General features: G+C 36.8%; 1 protein-coding gene across 1 annotated transcript in view; it reads right to left on the bottom strand.

Annotated features, from left to right (window-relative positions):
• The window catches only part of LOC126281284 (histone deacetylase 11), a 67,678-nt gene that overhangs the window by 13,218 nt on the left and 33,258 nt on the right, over positions 1–21,202 (bottom strand). Inside the window, exon 6 of the mRNA XM_049980106.1 lies at positions 2,166–2,332. Coding sequence (XP_049836063.1) covers positions 2,166–2,332 — 167 coding nt within the window. The remainder of the gene's footprint in view (positions 1–2,165; positions 2,333–21,202) is intronic.

The raw sequence follows: 21,202 nt of genomic DNA on the forward strand, positions 1-21,202 counted from the left end.
AGAGACAAAAAACAAAAAGTGATAAAATAATAAAAAATGTGGACACAAGTTACATCACATGCAAAGGCAACACACAAACACATTGCCTCTGTTGTGTTGCCAAATGACAGACTGACAGAACCTGTAGCCACACCTCCCCCTCAATGTCAGTGCTTGCACCGAGGCCTGCTGGGAGACGACAGCCACACGACAATGTTTAAAAACACAATGTTGAACATTTGGGTCAAAGGTTTAAAAAAAATCATTACCAGTCATAACATTCTCAAAGCCCAAACAGCACTAAAAATCCATGAATGTCCAGGCTAATCCAGGACACACGGTAAGCCTACATGTAATATTTACCTAAAAATCTCAATATCTTATTTAGATTTTTCACTTAAATTTATTAAACAGATTGTTATTTCAAGTGCTCTGATTCATTTGTGTAATTAACTTTCATTAGGGCACTGTTAATTAAAATTACAGTTAATTAAAGTAAGCATTACATGAGGTAATCCTCATATTTGAGAGTGGTGACCTACACCATTCGAAAAATAACCATTCCTACTTTCTTGTAAAGTATCTTAAGTAATACATAACTAATTATCCTCTGGAATAATTAACTTACAATTTCATAACCCGTACAATTTTACAGGGCAGATTTTGTGATAACTACTGCTAAATTCCATACTTCAATGATATACTTTTGTTATCTTAATTCTTTTTTATTGTACAGTTTGACGTACAGCATTGATTAATTAAAGCACTAATTACAAATTTCATGAAATTTACTATTATTTGTAATATGGCACTCATACAAGTAAATGACAGGATCCACAATGCAGAAAAATAGTGCCCATGTATTTTTTTTTTTTTTTAATTTCTGACTAGCAACAGTTTCTATATATAAAAATCGTATGAGCTCTTGTAGTTTAACAAAAAATTTCAAAGCATGTGTCCATTTATAAGCAGCCAGACATCGCCCAAAATTGCCAGTCTGCAGTTTGAAAGTAAAGGAGTAACACCTGTGCTGGACATGAGCTTATTGTGGATTCTTGCCTAAGTTATACACATTTTATATGAAAAAAATACATGCACTAGGAACTACGAGACTCAATTACTGTAATGTTCAGTTACTTTCTAGTAATCTTTGTGGGCTAAATTAATGAATGTTTAAAATGAACTTGTTATAATTACCAAGAGTGTTAAATGTAATATACGTGAACTGTTGTTGGTCTCAGTGATTTATGTTATAGACTAATTTAAATGAACTACCAGAGTGCAACTGCCTGTAACAGGCATTGTGATATGGGAGAACTGTTACAGTTATGTATAAATGTGGGCAGCTTATTTTGTAAATGATATCACTTCTGCTTTGGCTGTTAAAATATGATTTATTGTGAGTGCAATTTTGACATGATGTCATTTTCAAGCATTGTGAGATGATGTAACCCATTCCGTAAAATATAACCTGTGTCATGCTGTGTAAGAGCAGTTGCATGAGATGTTGTGAATTTATTGGCTGTTGCATATACTATATACGTTACAGAATAGGTGAAATATTGAAGTTGAAATTTCATGAAAATCTCATGCAAATGCTCTTACACAGCATGGCAGAGCTTTATATTACTGAGTCGGTTACTGCATCCCACAAACCTTGAAAATGTCATTGTGTTGAAATTGTAATTGCAATAAATAATGTTTTAACAACCAAAAACAGAAATGATTTAGTTTAAAAATTTCACAAATGTTGTGGACCCAGTTCTCATCAAACTTCTGTTTATTTTGTGCCACAATTGAATACTTCACCACTGGACTATAGCTGTTAAGCATGGTGGGAGTGGATAGTGCTCAACTGTCAGATGATTTTTTGTAATGTATAAGTTGGTCCCGTTTACTTTGCATGGAATAAAATGTGTGTTTTATTGTCACCTAAAATAAGTGACGTGTACATAAATGAACAATCATGAGCACACACTCAATTACATATTCAGCTTTGCAGTGATTGGGACAGGTGCTATCAAGGAGAGACTATAGAATTCATGTCAATCCTGTCACAAAGTGAATTCCATATGATGACTTTATTTACTGCTGTAAAACTTATTTCTCTCAACAAATTGTTTATAAATAATCATATCTATGTCTCTCTCCAGCAATGTAACAGAAGCACAACAGTCTATACTTACTGCTCCACAAGATCAAGGTACTCAGCATCCTCAGTGAAATGTTCCAGCTGAACTGCTCTTCTAATGGCTTTCTTAGCTTCACCATCATTTGGATAAATGCCTTTGTTGTATATATCAAGAATATAAACACTGGAATCACCAAAGAAATCTCTCTCATGACCATTTCCCTGCCAAAAGGACATTTTTGTCAGTAAACAAGAATGTGTGTTTGGCAAAAGTGTAATTTGTGGGTATAAAGCAGTTTCCATGTTTCATAATATTAATTGTTTTTAATTATTTAAATAAGATAGCTCACAAACCAACATTCATGTAAGATTAACTTTGGATGAGAATACCAACTACAAACCAATTTAAAGGACTGCAAATTATTTTTGCAGATTATGCAAAAATGTATCATGTACTCAAAAAGAAGAATGGGGGGAGGGAAAGGATCTGATTTGTGTACACCACATAATAGTTTGAAAACAAAGATTCCAAGACTTACCAAGCGGGAAAGCGCCGGCAGACAGGCACATGAACAAAACACACAAACACACACACAGAATTACGAGCTTTCGCAACTGGCAGTTGCTTCGTCAGGAAAGACGAAGCAACTGCCAGTTGCGAAAGCTCGTAATTCTGTGTGTGTGTTTGTGTGTTTTGTTCATGTGCCTGTCTGCCGGCGCTTTCCCGCTTGGTAAGTCTTGGAATCTTTGTTTTCAATATATTTTTCCCATGGGGAAGTTTCTTTCTATTTTATTTACATCCACATAATAGTTTGTTTTATTCACCCATAATGTCATAATTTAGTGTGCATGTTTTCTGTTTGTTCATTCTAATGCAGTTATTGTTCTCTTTGCTAGCTTGTTTGCGTTCAATTCCAACATTCCAATGATGAAATCATTCTATCTTGAGGCTATCAAGCTTTTCAACAGGAGTCACTTACTCCATTGTTCACTTTCTCTGCATGTCTTCTCATGTCTATACATACTACTACTTACATGGCGGTTAGTTTTCGAAATCTAGACGAGGAGTAACCTTGTCCTGATTCTAACACAGAAAATATAATTTGTGAGTCACTAGATAAGTCACTGCAAATTTTTGGTGCATATGGAGAATCCTAAGAGGCTCATAAATAGGTGTATATCACAATGCACCATGTGGATTTATGGGGCTACATGATATACATCTTTATAAAATCAGGTCTTCTCCTCATGTCAATATTTTCTGAAGAGGTCATTTTAGCTTGAATTTTTAACTTTCTGGACTTTATACTGTTATGTCTATACCCAGTTCCAGCAATAAACTGCCCTTACTAGTGCAAATAAGTGTACGATCTCAGATTAAATTTCACATTAATATACTACCTGATTTATATTAGCAACTAAGCAGAGTAAACTGTTTGTTATTAATCCAACTTTTAAATTTTGTGATATGAACTGTGCAGTCATGTTGCACCACATATTCTTGAAAATTCACTTCCTCCTATTTCTGAAAAGCTAGATGTTTATTCATTATGATTATTTAAAATAATAACTCTACTTGAGAAGAAACCAAAATATTGTTAACAATATTTTATTGAAAGTGATTTCTTTATAATTAACTAAAATGTAATTTAAATTGTTGTACAGTAAATTTTATTGAAATTAAACAAGAAATTAAGTAAACTTTTCCAAATTGAATATCAGAACATGTAGGGCAATATGTGGCCCACTTTGTGATGTAACTAACTAAATTCATCTAATCTTGTAAATCTTACAGTTAACAATGTATTCGATTGTTTGGTTTTATATAAAAGAAAGTGGTGCATGAGCCACAAAGTCAGTCTGCATTATTGCCTTTCGGAGGCTGTCAGATGGCCAGATGTATATTCCACCAATGTACATAATACTCGGTCACAATATAAGACAAGAAAAGCAATATACTCTATGTTTTATTTAAAAATTAGTACAAAAGTGATGCCAAACTCTGGAACTTTCTGAAGCAACAACCCTCAAGGATATCAAAGTTGAGTATCTCATCAGCTGGAGCAGCTAAGTTATTATGTGAACTTTCATGAACTGTGACTGAAATTTTCTAGTTTTCACTCGTCTTCGTATCTGCAAATGGTGAAGGCCCAAACTATCAAGTATGGGTTTGCAGAAAAGGATAATCACAATGACCTCAAGAATTCCCAGACACTATATTTTCTGAAACATGTTGCACACAAACAAGACTGCTGTCATAACTGTTCACATTGGAAATTACAGGAAACTGAGACTTTCCTGGTGATCCCAGAAGCATACCAACATTAATTTCCCAATAGATGGAATTTGTTCATGACAGACAGTTATGTTCACAACAATATAAGGAAAAGGCAGGCAATAGTGCTTAATGATTTTTCATTCTGCAACTCAGTGTGTCATCTTTACTGTGAGTAGCAATCTATCTTTCCCTTATATTGTTGATATTACAACCTAGAGTTTTCACTGTTGCACAGTTATGTTTATTTTTCTTGGATTCTGGAGTAGAATGCAAAGCTACTTTGTCTGGTGACGAGGTGATGATAGAGCTTTCGTTCTCCTGCATATAATGCTCGAGATGTTTGTGTGGAATTATTTTGGATACTCAGTGACATGAAACCTTGCAATACCACAAGGAACAGTGAACAATATAAAAACTACTTTCATATGAACTGCAGTACTCCTGGAAAATGACATCCCAGTGCAGGTGTCAAGACACTTTCTGCATAGCACCCAGCACACAATCTTGCCCACAGAGAATGAGGTACCCCTGACTGTTCAGTCATACAGAATTTTTCACTTCTAATGAACATGGTGCCACTAATGAACATTTCTTAATGTGACACTATGCCCTATCCATCAGATGTACTTCCCTATGAATGTGTTGATCATACTACACATTTTTGTGAACTGACAATGATGCCGTGGACAAGGCAGCTCCCCAGTGCTGCTGGAAAGGGTGCAAAAAAGGGCAGCTCGTTTTGTATTATCACGTGATAGGGGGGAGAGTGTGGCAGATATGATACATGAGTTGGGATGGAAGTCATTAAAGCATAGATGTTTTTCGTCGCGGCGAGACCTTTTTACGAAATTTCAGTCACCAACTTTCTCTTCCGAATGCGAAAATATTTTGTTGAGCCCAACCTACATAGGTAGGAATGATCATCAAAATAAAATAAGAGAAATCAGAGCTCGAACAGAAAGGTTTAGGTGTTCGTTTTTCCCGCTCGCTGTCCGGGAGTGGAATAGTAGAGAGATAGTATGATTGTGGTTCGATGAACCCTCTGCCAAGCACTTAAATGTGAATTGCGGAGTAGTCATGTAGATGTAGATGTAGATGAACCATAGCTTGTTATTATTGTCTACATAGCCAAACCTAAACTTAGAAAGTAAATAAACAATTTATCAGTCTACATCTATATTCTGCAAACCACTGTGAAGTGCACAGCATTTATAATGATTTTTTCCTGCTCTATTCACAAATGGAACAAAGGAAGGATGATTGTTTAGATGCTTTGTGCATGCTGCTGCTAATATAAACCTGCCCTAACAATCTCTATGGGAATGATACATAGGGGTTGTAGAATATTTCTAGAGTCATCATTTAAAGCTGATTATTAAAACATTATAAGCAGGCTTTCTCAGGATAGTTTATGTCAATCTACAAGAGTCAGCCAGTTTAGTTTCTTCAGCATCTCTGTGACACTCTCCCATAGAGCAAACAAACCTCTGGCCATTTGTGCTGGCCTTCTCTGTATTTGTTCAATATCCTCTGTTAGTCCTATTTGGTACAGGTCTCACACACCTGATCAGTATATCAGAATGGGTTACACAAGTAATTTGTAAGCTATCTCCTTTGTAGACTGATTGCATTTCCCCAGTATTCTACCAATAAAATGAAGTCTGCCATCTGCTTTACCCATGGCTGAGCCTATGTGATCATTCCATTTCATACCCCTACAAAGTGCAAAACTCAGGTATTTGTAATTAGTAGACTGACTCCAACTGTGCCTCACTGACATTACAGTCATAGGGTACTATGATTTTTCGTTTTGTGAAGTGTACAATATTACATTTCTGAAAACAAAGAAAAAAAGAGTCATTCTAGTAATCAGACACAATTATTAGGAAGGAAGTAGAACGTTTACACATGTCTGGTAACTACTGCCCCACATTTTGCTGCCACATAAGTTGATATGGCTTGTACATTGCTCAGGGGACACAGATACTGAAGCTTTCTAAATATCCTCCCAGCTCAGGAAACATGATGTAAAGTTGTTGGACATCTGTCATAACTATGCAAGCTTGTATCATATTATCAATATCACATGCTCATGCTTCTCCCTGGCATTATTAAATAGCTTTTGTTTTATAAGTGTAATATGATGCATGTCTAATAACTAAACAAACTTAAATTTTCTCAATCAAAGTTCTGGCAAAAAGGTGGTATGAATTTTCACAAGGGAGGGGACACCTACATTCAAACGTTTGCATTTATGGTCCAGCCAATATTGGTTGTGTCATACATTACTTGGTGGAAGTTGCTTGAACAGCTGTACCACATTTTTGAGGGAGTTCCAGGTTGTTTGAGGTGACAATAAAATGAAAAAGGTTTGTCAGAACGTGGTAAAGCTCAAAATGACACATTTTATAAGATTTGAGAGGCAGATGGAGGTGACTCTGTAGGAAAACACAAATAAAGAAGTGATACAGCTAGTTTTCAGAGAACCAGGTATCATTGGAGGATGACAAGCACTGTGGATGTAGAAAAACTGTACTCAGTGCAGCTCTTGTTGCAAGTATGTGAAATCTGGTAATGAGAGATCATTTGACCTATTACAATCTATGATGATTCCATGAATGCAGTTTTAGAGAAGGATTTCAACAAGTTCAGTCTGTCTGCATAATTTATTCTCAAGTCACTGCCGGCATAACAGAAATAACACCATCCTGATGTTTCACACTGGACACTGTCAACCCTGATTTTGTGTTCATGAACACTGTGATAACTGGAGACAAGTCTTGGATACAGAGCATAATCCAGAAGCAAAAGCACATTCATTACACTGGAAGACTTTCTCAATATTAAGAACAAAAGGTTTGCAACTGATGCAAATAAAAATCTAGGGAGAGCCAAGTGTTGACTCTGATAGCTACACTATGTGGTCAAAAGTATCCGGGCACCTGGCTGAAAATTACTTACAAGTTCATGGCACCCTCCATTGGTAATGCTGGAATTCAATATGGTGTTGGTCCACCCTTAGCATTGATGACAGCTTCCACTTTCGCAGGCATATGTTCAATCAGGTGCTGGGGCACTGGGAGGTTTCTCCCGGTGATGGCAGCCCATTCTTCACGGTGTGCTGCACTGAGGAGAGGTATCAATGTCGGTCGGTGAGGCCTGGCTTAAGTCGGCATTCCAAAACATCCTAAAGATGTTCTATAGGATTCAGGTCAGGACTCTGTGCAAGACAGTCCATTACAGGGATGTTATTGTCGTTTAACCACTCCGCCACAGGCCATGCATTATGAACAGGTGCTCGATCATGTTGAAAGATGCAATCGCTATCCTCGAATCGCTCTTCAACAGTGGGAAGCAAGAACATGCTTAGAACATCAATGTAGGCCTATGCTGTGATAGTGCCATGCAAAACAACAAGGGGTGCAAGCTGCCTCCGTGAAAAACACCGCCTCTGAATATTACTGTTAGCACTACACACGTTGGCAGATGACGTTCACCGGCCATTCGCCATACCCACACCCTGCTATTGGATTACCACATTGTGTACCGTGATTAGTGACTCGACACAACGTTTTTCCACTGTTCAATCGTTCAATGTTTATGCCAAGACCAAGCGAGGTGTCGTTTGGCATTTACAGTTACGATGTGTGGCTTATAAGCAGGAGCCTGAACATGAAATCCAAGTTTTCTCACCTCCTGCTTAACTATCATAGTACTTCCAGTGGCTCCTGATGCAGTTTGTAATTCCTGTGCGATGGTCTGGATAGATGTCTTCCTATTACACATTATGACCCTCTTCAATTGTCTGTGGTCTCTGTTAGTCAACAGACGAGGTCGGCCTGTACACTTTTGTGCTGTATGTGTCCCTTCATGTTTCCACTTCACTATCACATTGGAAACAGTGGGCCTAGGTATGTTAGGAGTGTGGAAATCTCACTTACAGACTACGACAGAAGTGACACCCAATCACCTGACCACGTCCGAAGTCCGCGAGTTCTGCGGAGTGCCCCATTCTGCTCCCTCACGATGTCTAATGACTACTGAGGTCACTGACATGGAGTACCTGGCATTAGGTGGCAGCACAATGCACCTAATATGAAAAATGCATGTTTTTTGGGGGTGTCCAAATAGTTTTGATCACACAGTGTGTATGACTGACCATTATGAATCAGGGCGAAGAGTGACAAATGGATACCTCTGTGTTTTCTCTGTGATGCACTTCAGGACAATGCTCCAGCTCATTCATGATTCTTTATCCAGACTTTCTTCTTGGAAAAACCAAATTCTTGATCTCGAACTACATCCTCTTTACGCTGATTTCCTTGGCTTCTACTTCTTTACAAAATTAAAAGGCACAAATGCAAGAAACCCGTTTTGGGAGCAGCGAAGAAAGAATGTGTAATGAAAAAGCACAGCTGCAGGCAATTCAAATGAGAGTTCTCGATAATGGAAGAATCAGTGCTTTAAATGTGTGATGGTGTAAGAGACCTAGTTTGAAGAGTATTAGGGTGGCATGCAATATACTTTTCCAGTATGATGCTTTTTAGACATACATCATATGTTATTAATAACAGAAATACATTCCTTGTAAGAGTCCATGATCATTATGAACTTTATAAAGGACGCTGTTTACAGTGCTTAATGATTTTTTATTTATTACGTTATTTCATGTGACATGCTTTAGCTACAGACATAACCAGATGCAAACAAAATACTTCCAAAACAAAGCCAATTAAGACATCTTTGAATTAAGCATTCTGGGCAGTATTATTCTTCAAGATCTCATATGCCTAGGTGAGAACAAATAAGTTCGGTAAGATTATTTGGACACTATTTCAGCTCAACATACTGAATGAGGCCAACTTAAAACCTTCAATTTTGAGAATCTGAAAGATGTATAAGTACTTTTGATACTCCTAGATTAATGACCAAAGACTGTGTGGTCTTCGAGAGGCTATGTCCTATGTGGTTCCTTCCACTGGTGGCAAACTGTACATAATGATGATACTGCGTGGACTTACTAAATCTTGTACACAGAAACAAAATTTCTATTTTAATACCAGAACACTACAAGGAAATTGAAAAGCTTAAAGTTAAATGTGAGAGCCCCTGCAAAACAGTTATTTTTAAGGTATCCATTTAAGAAAGTGGAAAGTTTTCATTCACTCAGTAATCATGCTGCATGGTGGAATCAGTCAAGGTATACATCCAAAAAAGAAAACAACTTTCAGAAATGAATTATGTAATTCTATTAACAACTGCATTAATTTATTTACAGTCAAATAATTGTAAATGGAACCACATTTGAAAATTTTTGCTGCTTCTTGAGTTATACTAGGTGCCTGCCGTTCATCTACTGTATTTTGCTCAATATTTTCAGAATTACAGTAGCGATTATCAAGTCATAATTTATCAATATAATGTAAGAACAGAATGTTTGCAATGGACATTGTTAGTAGTCATGATGTCAACAGGAATAGCACTGATAAAGTGTTCACAATACTGTGCAGTAGTTTTAAGTTGTTGAATATAAATAATTTATAGCAATGCCTCATAAATCATGTTCATCTTTTAAATCTGCAGGTTCCCAATTTCTTGTTTCATGCCTGGTAGTATTTTGTTAAAGACCATTGTACCAGAATACAAAACCTACTCTTGATCTGCAACAAGGTGAGACCAAGTTGTATATGATAACTATTTTGGTTCTCTTTCTTTTGTTATGTAAAAAGCAATTAATTTAGGCATTGTGTGTTTATTAGACACCAGATCAAAAGGGGTATATGCAGTGAACAGAATACATAAGAATTGTCCAATATCTAAAAAAGCCTCTAAAATTTAACATTACTCATTTTAGCAAGTTAGACTTTATCTTAGCTACAATGATGTAAAAATGACATGTAGTAAAGTGAGCACAATGAGAGAGTGCAACAAATGCTAAACTAATTTTGTTGATTATGTTATCTGTGATTCCACTGTGGGCTGGGTCCAAACTGGACTCAAAAATACTTTGTATGTTTGAAATTGCAAAACATGAGTTTTTGTGAGAGAATACTCAAACTGTTTGCTGTGGACCAGTTGTTGGCATGTTGTGTTACCAACTGGGAGTATCTGATGTGATGGAGTTTGGATCATTTTTGAGTACGGCTTGATCAAAAGCAAACACAACAGTTTTTAACAGTCCTTTAATACGTCATGTTTGTTCAGTACTGATTGTGCGAATATTTTTTAATGGCTGGGTTTAGGCTGATAATAAATTATCTGCAAATATATATACATATATTTTACACTATCAATCATCACTAAAGTAAGAAGTATAACATGAAAATTACAATACTAACAATTAAATAGAGGACCTAACTTATTCATGTCCATGCTAGCTACAACAGTTGCATATCAAACTATATCAGTCAGATGGCTTTGCAATACTCACAGCAATAGTAGGGATCACCACAGTGTCCTAGTTAGATGGGTTAGCTGTCATGCACACTTCTATAATAGTTTACAAATTCTATATATCATTTTATGCCTTTCTGACCTGACACATGTATTTGTCATAAGGTATAAGATCAAATTTCCTTTCCTTACAATATGTAATTTTTTAAAAAGTCTTCACCAGCACTAAGCATTTACAGATTTTTTGTTTAATCTCTTAGCAGTCCAAGTAATTCTTCACATGTACATTATGCTCCATACTTGACAGCATTTTTATATAATTGTTAAGCTGTGCACAATGAGTGAAGGGTGTGTCAATAAGAACCAACAGAATTTAATAGCCCCCATATGAAATTTAAATTGTGATATCTTTTCTGAATGCATGAAATGTGACAACAGAGATATCTGTGGGATTTATTGGGGGAGGGTGAATTTAACTTCTAGTTAAATTTCCTAAATTAAAAAGCAGAAACTTCTTTTAGAATTTGAGTTCAAATACGTTCTTTTATACTTGCAATTTTCAAGAGACAATCTATGTTTGGCTAATCAATTGTTGCTGCCTTGGGTCCAAAGACTGGTTTGATGCAGCTCTCCATGCTATCCTACCCTGTGCAAGCCCCCTTCATTTCTGAATATCTACTGCAACTTACATCCTTTTAAACCTATTTACTGTATTTATTACTTGGCCTCCCTCTACAATTTTAACCCCCACTTCCCTCAAATACTAAACTTCTGATCACCTGATGTCTCAAAATGTGTCCTGCCAATCAAACCCTTCTTTTAGTAATGTTATGCCAAAAATTTCTATTCTCCCTAATTACATTCCTGACCTTCTAATTGGTTACATGATCTACCAACTTAATCTTCAGCATTCTTCTGTAGCACCACATTTCAAAAGCTTCTATTATCTTCTGATTGTCCATGCATCACTTCCATACAAGGCTACACTCCAGACAAATATCTCAAGAAAAGGCTTACTACCACTAAATCTGTGTTCAATTTTAAGAAATTCCTCTTCTTCATAAATGCATTTCTTACCACTGCCAGTCTACATTTTATATTCTGTCTATTTGTTTTTCTCTTTTTTATATTTATCATAAATCCTCCTTTCAAGACTGTCTACTCTGTTTAACTACTCTTCCAAGTCCTTTGCTATCTCTGACAGAATTACAATGTCATCAGCAAACTTTAAAGTTTTTATTTTCTTTTCTCTCTGAATTTGAATTCCTTCTCTAAATTTTTTTAGATTCATTTACTGCTTGCTCAATATACAGATTGCATAATATTGGGGATGGGGTACAACTCTGTCCCCCCCCCCCCCCCTTTCTCAACCACTGCTTCCCTTTCATGCACATCAACTCTTATAACTGCAACCTGGTTTCTATACAAGTTGTATATGACCTTCCTCTCCCTGTACTTTACGCTTGCTACCTTCAAAATTTCAGAGTGTATTCCAGTCGACACTGTCAAAAGCATTATCCAAACCTACAAAAGCTATAAACATAGGTTTTCCTTTCGTTAACATATCTTCTAAGATAAGTCTAAGGATTAGTATTGCCTCAGATGTTCCTACATTTCTTTGGAACCCAAACTGATATTCCCCAACGTCAGTTTCTCCCATTCTTCTGCAAATAAATATTGTTAAAATTTTGCAAACATGAGTAATTAAACTGATAATTTAGTAATATTAAAATCTGTCAGCACTTGCTTTCTTTGGAATTGGAATAATTATGTTCTTGAAGTCTGAGGGTATTTCACCAGCCTTGTATATCTTGAATACCAGGTTGAACAGTGATTTTCAGAGAATTGTTAAGGTCTCACTATTCAAAAAAATCATTGGTAACATTTGGAAAAGTAGTTTCCATTTTGCTAGAAATCTTCACTCTCTCTTTCAAATGCCATTCTCTGCCAAATTTTTCAACTTATTTTCTTTCCATTTGGTTTCCTTCACACCTAAAGTAAGTAACATTGGGTTCTCAAAACTCAAGATATACTGCTTTTACCTCCTTTCTGTCCAATAATTGAATTCTCCAACTTCAATGGTGGTGATGAGCTGATTTTCATCTATATTAGTCTTATTCTTTTTAATTATCACACTGAACAATTATCTGTAATATGTACAACTTTTCTGGCAATATCTTTATTGTTCTTAATATAATGCATTCAGTGGGTAGTGGAGGATACCAAATTGTGTCACTTAGGCAATAAAATGAAACAGCTACAGCTGTTGTTTTGATGTATTGCAACCAGTGACTCAATACACCACCCTCAGGCCTGATGCGTAAACAGTAATGACAGCATCAACAAGTTATCAACCATGCAAATACAAAGACAGATTGAAAACAGAATAAAAATTAAGGAAAATTCTATATAAGGAAATTTATAGTAATCATTTGATAAAAACCAACAGATTGTCACATACCCAAAATATTATTTATATACAAACTATTTTTTAATAAAATCATTAATTAAATATTCCATGATTAAAAATTTGGCCAGTGAGATGATACACTAAACTACAAAATCCTAAAGTAACCTACCCCACCTAGCTACAAAAACAACTGTATAAAATGACAGATGTATGAAAGAAACTGCAACAATTTCAGAAATATGCAAACCAAAGAAATATGCATCTATATGCAAGTAGTCCTTGCAAAAGGACAGCATCAACAATATACAAGTGTCAATGTAGGTAAAGCTATCAAAATGATAATATGTTGTTGTGGTCTTCAGTCATGAGACTGGTTTGATGCACCTCTCCTTGCTACTCTATCCTGTGCAAGTTGCTTCATCTTCCAGTACCTACTGCAACCTACACCTTTCTGAATCTGCTTAGTGTATTCATCTCTTCGTCTCCCTCTATGATTTTTACCATCCACGCTGCCCTCCAATACTAAATTGGTGATCCCTTGATGCTCTGAACATGTCCTACCAACCGATCCTTTCTTCTAGTCAAGTTTTGCCACAAACTTCTCTTCTCCCCAATCCTATTCAATACCTCCTCATTAGTTATGTGGTCTACCCATCAAATCTTCAGCATTCTTCTGTAGCACCACACTTCGAAAGCTTCTATTCTCTTCTTGTCCAAACTAGTTATCGTCCATGTTTCACTTCCATACATGGCTACACTCCATACAAATACTTACAGAAATGTCTTCCTGACACTTAAATTTATACTCGATGTTAACAAATTTTTCTTCTTCAGAAACGATTTCCTTGCCATTGCCAGTACATTTTATATCCTCTCTACTTTGACCATCATCAGTTTATTTTGCTCCCCAAATAGCAAAACTCCTTTACTACTTTAAGTGTCTCATTTCCTAATCTAATTCCCTCAACATCGGCGAACCTCAAAGTTTTTATTTCTTCTCCATGGATTTTAATACCTACTCCGAATTTTCCTTTTGTTTCCTTTACTGCTTGCTCAATATACAGATTGAGCAACATTGGGGAGAGGCTACAACCCTGTCTCACTCCCTTCCCAACCACTGCTTCCCTTTCATGTCCCTCGACTCTTGTAACTGCCATCTGGTTTCTATACAAATTGTAAATAGCCCTTCGCTCCCTGTATTTTACCCCTGCCACCTTTAGAATTTGAAAGAGAGTATTCTTTGTCAAAAGCTTTCTCTAAGTCTACAAACGCTAGAAACGTAGGTTTGCCTTTCCTTGATCTTTCTTCTAAGATAAGGCGTAAGGTCAGTATTGCCTCAAGTGTTCCAACATTTATGCGGAACCCAAACTGATTTTCCCCGAGGTCGACTTTACCAGTTTTTCCATTCGTCTATAAAGAAATCACATTAGTATTTTGCAGCTGTGACTTATTAAACTGAAAGTTTGGTAATTTTCACATCTGTCAACACCTGCTTTCTTTGGGATGGGAATTATTACATTCTTCTTGAAGTCTGAGGGTTTTTCACCTGTCTCATACATCTTGCTCGCCAGATGGTAGAGTTTTGTCAGGACTGGCTCTCCAAAGGCCGTCAGTAGTGCTAATGGAATGTTGTCTTTTCCCAGGGCCTTGTTTCGATTTGGGTCTTTCAGTGCTCTGCAAACTCTTCACGCAGTATCATATCTCCCATTTCATCTTCATCTGCATCCATTTCCATAATACTGTCCTTAAGTACATCGCCCTTGTCTGCTTAGTACTGGGTTTCCATCTGAGCTCTTGATATTCATACACGTGGTTCTCTTTTCTCCAAATTAAAATGATAATATAAATAGTTCAAAATGTGTCAAAAGACCAAAGGTAGTAAACCACCTATGTCATTACATGTGCAGAATATACGAAAGCCTCTACAAGACACTATTGAGGGCAAACAACATTTATAAAATTTTCTCTGACTTCCAGCCGCATCCAGTGGTTTAAAAATCCACGAGCTTTTGGCCAATTTCTCCTCAGCCATTGTCAAGTGGTGACTGTCAAATGATTGTTGTTACCGTCCTTATCTAGCCGCATTGTATTCAGTGACGGTGCTCACTCCAGCACCATATTTGGTAATGTTTTCATTGAGTACTTGCTGCACCCACTTTAACTTTGCATTGGCCGGGTTCCCAGCTGTGCTTAGCTGCAGACCACCATCTTTATTGAGGGTGTTGTCAGAAAGTTTTAACCAGCTGGGTGGCGTCTTGATGGGAAGCCCATTAGCTCCAGTTATAGCTAACCTCTTCATGGAGTACTTTGAGAACATTGCTGTGGGGATGGCTCCAGCAAAGCCTAGTTGCTTTTATCGTTACATCGATGATCACATTTGTTGTCTGGGCTCATTCATGATGTCAGATTCACAATGGTGCCTTGCCTTTTCTAGATGTCCTCGTCCACCAGAAAGAAAAAGGGTGTCTCAGCCACAATGTTTATCAGAAACCCACACACACAGACCAATATCTGCATGCTACCATATATCACCAAACTTTGTAGAGAAGTTCTGTTCCGAGGACATTGGTACATCGAGCGGAAGCCTTTTCAGACACTGACAGCCTTCCGAATGAACTGAAAGTCTTCAAAGAAAACGGCTACAACAACTGCTAGATTTTGCAAGCCATTATTCCAAAAAAGGCCTCCTAGGAGAGCACGAAGAAGCTTGCATTGTTGCCGTTCTGTGACTCAATAACAAGAAAAATTAGTCGACTTCTAAAGAAGCATAAAATCGACATGGTTTTTAGGGCTAAAATTCAGCAGCCAATGAGGCCTGTGAAAGACGATGTTGGACTCGGAACACCAGGAGCATATAAAATACTGTGTGGGTGTGGACAGTTCTGTATCAGACTGTACGTACTATTGAATGGCGTCTAGTGGAACATAAGAGATGGTTTCGCCTACAGTATCCTGAGAAATCAGCAGTGGTCGAAAAAGTTTTAGAAAATGGACATTGTATTGCATTTGCCGATATGTCTGTTATTACGTTGATTACTAGCTTTTTGCACAGTGTTATAAGAGAAGCGATCAAGTTAAAAATTTGACACACCCTCAACAAAGACGGCAGCCTGCAGCTAAGCACAGCTTGGAACCTGGCCATCAGAAAGTTGAAGCAGGCACAGCAAGCACGCATTGAAAACATTACCATATACTGTGCTGGAGCGAGCACTAGTGATGTCACTGAAGACAGCTCAGCTATATAAGGACGGCAGGAGCAATCATTTGACAGTCACCACTTGACAATGGCCAAGGAGAATTCACCGAAAGCTTAGGGATTTTAAACAACTGGAAGCCTGAGAAAATTTTATCACTATCTATCGCTGCAAAACTATGCATTCATATACTGAAGATACTAAATATTATGTGGATGTATATTATTAATTTCTGCCATTTACACGAGTTAGATAGTAGTCCTTGTTTGTTTTATGACAGTACATGATATTTGGAAGCAGAATTAAGTAAATGAGCTTTCATATATTCTGTATATGCTAAGATATAGGTGGTTTTCTATGTTTGGTCTTTTGTCACTCATTTTATGCACATGACAAATATGCTCACATACAGTTTTCACCGCAGCAATTTATAACTTCAAGGTGACCTATTGATATATTTATATTGTCATTTTCATAGCTTTAGGTATACTGACACTTTGATATTGTTGATGTCGTTCTTTTGCAGTGACTACTTGCACACAGCAGCATATTTCTTTGGTTTACTTCTGTCTGCTGCTACTGCTGTTGTTGTTGTTGTTATTGTTGTTTCTTTCATTAAGCAATCATTTTAGTGGCTTGGTAGGCTACTTCAGGATTTTGCAGTTCAATGTATCATCTAACTGACCAAATTTTTAATAATGGAAAATTTAACTAATTATTTTATTAATAAATAGCACATCTATAATTCTATTTCATGAATGTGACAGTGCATGTAACTGGTGATTTTTATCAAATGATTACTGTAAATTCCCTTATATAGTATTGTCCTTGATTTTTATTCTGCATTTAATCTGTCTTTGTAATTGCATGGTGTGTAAGTTGTTGTTGTTATCATTACTTCTTATGGATAAGGCCTGAAGATATTGTACTGAGTCACTGACAATGGTTGCAATATAACATAATAACGTCAAAACAACAGCTACAGGTGTTTCACTTTATTATGTAAGTAAATGGCTAGAGTCAGACATTGCAAAAATCAATGGTACATATTCCTCTATGGACTTTTCTTTCTCAAAATCAGTTTTAACTATAATAGTAGGGCATTTAAACAATCAGAAAAATTGTTTCTCCCATACATAGTCTTTACCATTATATATAGAGTAGTTATAATCAAACTTCCACTGCTTGATCGAGTGCAGACAGAAAACCATTTACCGCATGGGTACTCAACTTTGTATGTACAATTTTCAGAGTGTGTGCTACCGGGTTTGTATTGTTAATACTGTAAGTGTCATGACTTACCATTAGGTACTGATACTGGTATGGCGACATAAGGTTGAAATGCAAGCATCAGTGTGCATTACAGTTGCAGTCACTGTGGGTCCGGACAAGGTGAACGGGGCTGTTTTATAGAAACAACAGGAACAGTGCTGCTGCTCTTCGCGAATATCAATGCTTTAACGGAAAATGGAGAGGTCCTCATTCTACATTGGGGTTGAAGTATATGATTCAGAAGCTCAAGTTAACTGGCAATTTCGGATTTGCTGCTAGGAGAGGCTGACAGCCAGTTCCGACACAAATTGTTTAAGACACTACTGTTGCCATAGCGGAGAATGATGGACACAATCTGTGATCTTCCAGCAGTGCAAGTGCTGTGTCACACAGCTGAACATTCCGTGGTCTACCTGAGATGTTTCGAGCAGCAGTATAGCAATCTCTAGTGTGGTTCCGGGCTGTTGTGGATGTAGTTGGTCATCATAATGAACATCATTTGTAACACTGAGTGTCAACATGGTACACAATTTCACAAACATTACCCTCTCATGTGGAAATTAAAATGCGTTGAAACATGTGTCTTTCAATGGTTTATTCATTATTTCTCTTTCTCATGTATCGTCAAATGTTTTCCCAAGTTTCACTGTCCAATGACCACTTTTTTGTGGAGACCCTCTGAAATAGTGAAAGTTTAATTATAATCAACCTGTACATTTTTGAAAAGGAATTGTACACACAACAATGACAATAATGTGCTGTTTGGTTTTCTTCCTCAAAGGAGGTTTCACAGAACACAGGAAAGTTGTATTTATGGCCTATCAGCTCGTGATTAGGATACTACTATGGAACCTGAATTTTCAGTAACAGTAAACAAGGCTCATGATCAGGTAGAGGGGGAGGAGTAGAGAGAAGGGGGTAGAGGAAGCAAAAGGACAGAGAGAGGGGGAAGGAGGAGATGGAAAAAAGAGAGAGAGAGAGAGAGAGAGAGAGAGAGAGAGAGAGAGAGAGAGAGAGAGAGAGAGACTCAGGAAATGAACAAAGAGAGGGGGAGGAGGAATGGACACAGAGATGGATGGGAGAGAAAGAGGGTTGGACAGATACATAATTCCCACACATATTTAATAATTGTGAAGCATTGCCAGGTTCGCTAGGTTATTTACAAAAATTTACAAACTTGGGGAAGTAGAGTCTAAATTATCTGGTTTCTTGTCTTTTGAGAGTCCAGAACTGCATACATCACTTACTACTGTCCACACACATGTGTTCAGGATGAACTTGTTATAACTACAGGTGGCTTAACTTCTGGCTACAATAAACTCTGTGTAGATTACAAATTTAGGAACTGTAGATGTGATACGTAAACTCTAAATAAACAATGGGCTGTATAGCATCTATGAGCAACAATTTGTAAAAAAAAAAAAAAAAAAGAGGCCAATTCAATCAATCTTTTCATATGGAAGATTTAGCCCTTTAATTGGCTTCCTCTACTGCATTTCATAACATTTATTAAAATAAAAAAGTTATCAAAAAAGTGATGGATACTTCCAACTTCCCCATTTGTAATTCTTCCCTACAGTATTTCCAAACTCACTTTCTGATATTCACTCTCCTCAGTGGAAAAGGGATAGCTAATTCATGTTCTGTCACCAACTTCACATGATATTTTGAAGTGAATTGATAGTACTTTTTATTTTAATGATTTTTGTTCAATCTCAGTTCTAATTTTTTAGCTTCACGCTGATTGGTTTGTTAATGTTTTCCATTTTGTTAAATTTAATGCACTTTCAATTATTAAATTACAGGAGAAGCATATTAATTAGTATTACTTTTTTGTATGCTAATAGTCTGTGGTATGCTGTTTATAAAGAACTGTTTGGTCTTTTAAATACCAAGACATAAATTATATTGAGAAAACTTTATATAACATCTAGAATGTTTAATGACACTGATGTAGCATTCATTCAAATAATTCTAATGCACTCTACAGTTTTAAATCTGGTGTGTAGTTTACATGTGTAGTAACTATTATTAGTTTTCTTTTGGTGTCTTCCTCCATCAACTGTCTGTCAGCTTTTCCAGTTCACATGGAACAACAGGCAGAGATATTAGTTATCTCTGCTAAATCATCCAGTTATGGCATTTTCATCTTCAAATGAAAAGATTTATCCAACTAACACTTGAGGATTGAAGGTGTCTCACCAACACTGAAATTGGTACAGGATGATGATGATACAATGAGAAAGGAGAGTTTAAGTCCACTTAGCTGTTTATTTATTCATGTTACCTTTTTACATCACCTCAAAGGGTTACATTAAAAACAGTATTATACATAACCTAAACCACTATACAATCTATGATTTTTATTTTATTTCAGCCTTTTACTGTTAGTTTTTTTTCCGATAAATATATAGCAAAGCAAAAATAACACTCGTGATAGTAACACAAGAAAACACTGTACTACCAAAATGCTGCTGCAACTACTTCTAAAGATATTCCACCTGCTTCCTTATTCTATTTTTTTATTTTATGTCTTACTAACATAGAATCTACACTCATGCATAGTCAGCAGCAACAGGCAAACTCATTATCAGTAGGTCATGAGCTTCTTATTACCTACATCATTAATTCTATGAAACGCTAATTTTTCTAACAAAATGTGATGTGCACAATCAAATGTCTTACATTGGTCACAAAAAGACAGACTGCTAAGACAGGATGCCCCACATAAAACCAGTATGCCTCACATAATGGTTAATCATTTCTAGTCAAATTGCGTGTGAAGTGGCAACACTGTCAAAAGTTGGCTACAGTGCTTTTTATCGGAAAGTTTAGTGCAATTGTGTGTTTGTGCGTCAGTGGTTGTGAGAACCTCATATTATTCAGTTGTTACAGACAGGGCGCAGTTTGCATTAGAACAGCAAATTGATATTGTGGAGTGTTATATAGATATAGGCTCCATCAAGGAATGTCAAGTATCCTAGTATGAAACTTCCCACAGCCAGCACTATTCAAGATCTGTACAAGAAATTGTTTAGAATGTGTAGAAGCATAGGCGACCGACAGTGAGGAACCTTGAAACCACAGACAGGATTCGCATGGACATTTTGAGAAGTCCCCAGTAAGAGTTGAAATTTGAAGGAGGGGGAAAAAAAAGGTCCTTTACTGTAACTGGCTGTTAACATCAATGCTAATGGTTACTTGGACCCCTGCTTTACTTCACATTAGGTGATGCCTGGTTTCATTTGTCAGGTTATGTAAACTCACAGAATTGCTGATACTGTTCACAGGACAACACATATATTCTGTGTGAAGAATCTCTCCACTCAGAGAAGAAAGATGTTTGGTATGTGCTGTCCGGCTCATGCGTTATTGGCCCCATATTTTTCAATTACAGCTTAAACAGTGCCACATAGAAGAGATCTTTATTTTTGTGCATCAGAGCCAAGGAAGCTGCATGCAGTATTCCAACAAGATGGAGCAACCCCTCACACATCCAACCAAAGTATAGCCCACATCACCAATGTTTTCCATGAAGACAGACT

This window comes from Schistocerca gregaria, chromosome 7 (genome assembly GCF_023897955.1).
Source record: "Schistocerca gregaria isolate iqSchGreg1 chromosome 7, iqSchGreg1.2, whole genome shotgun sequence".
Classification (NCBI taxonomy): domain Eukaryota; kingdom Metazoa; phylum Arthropoda; class Insecta; order Orthoptera; family Acrididae; genus Schistocerca; species Schistocerca gregaria.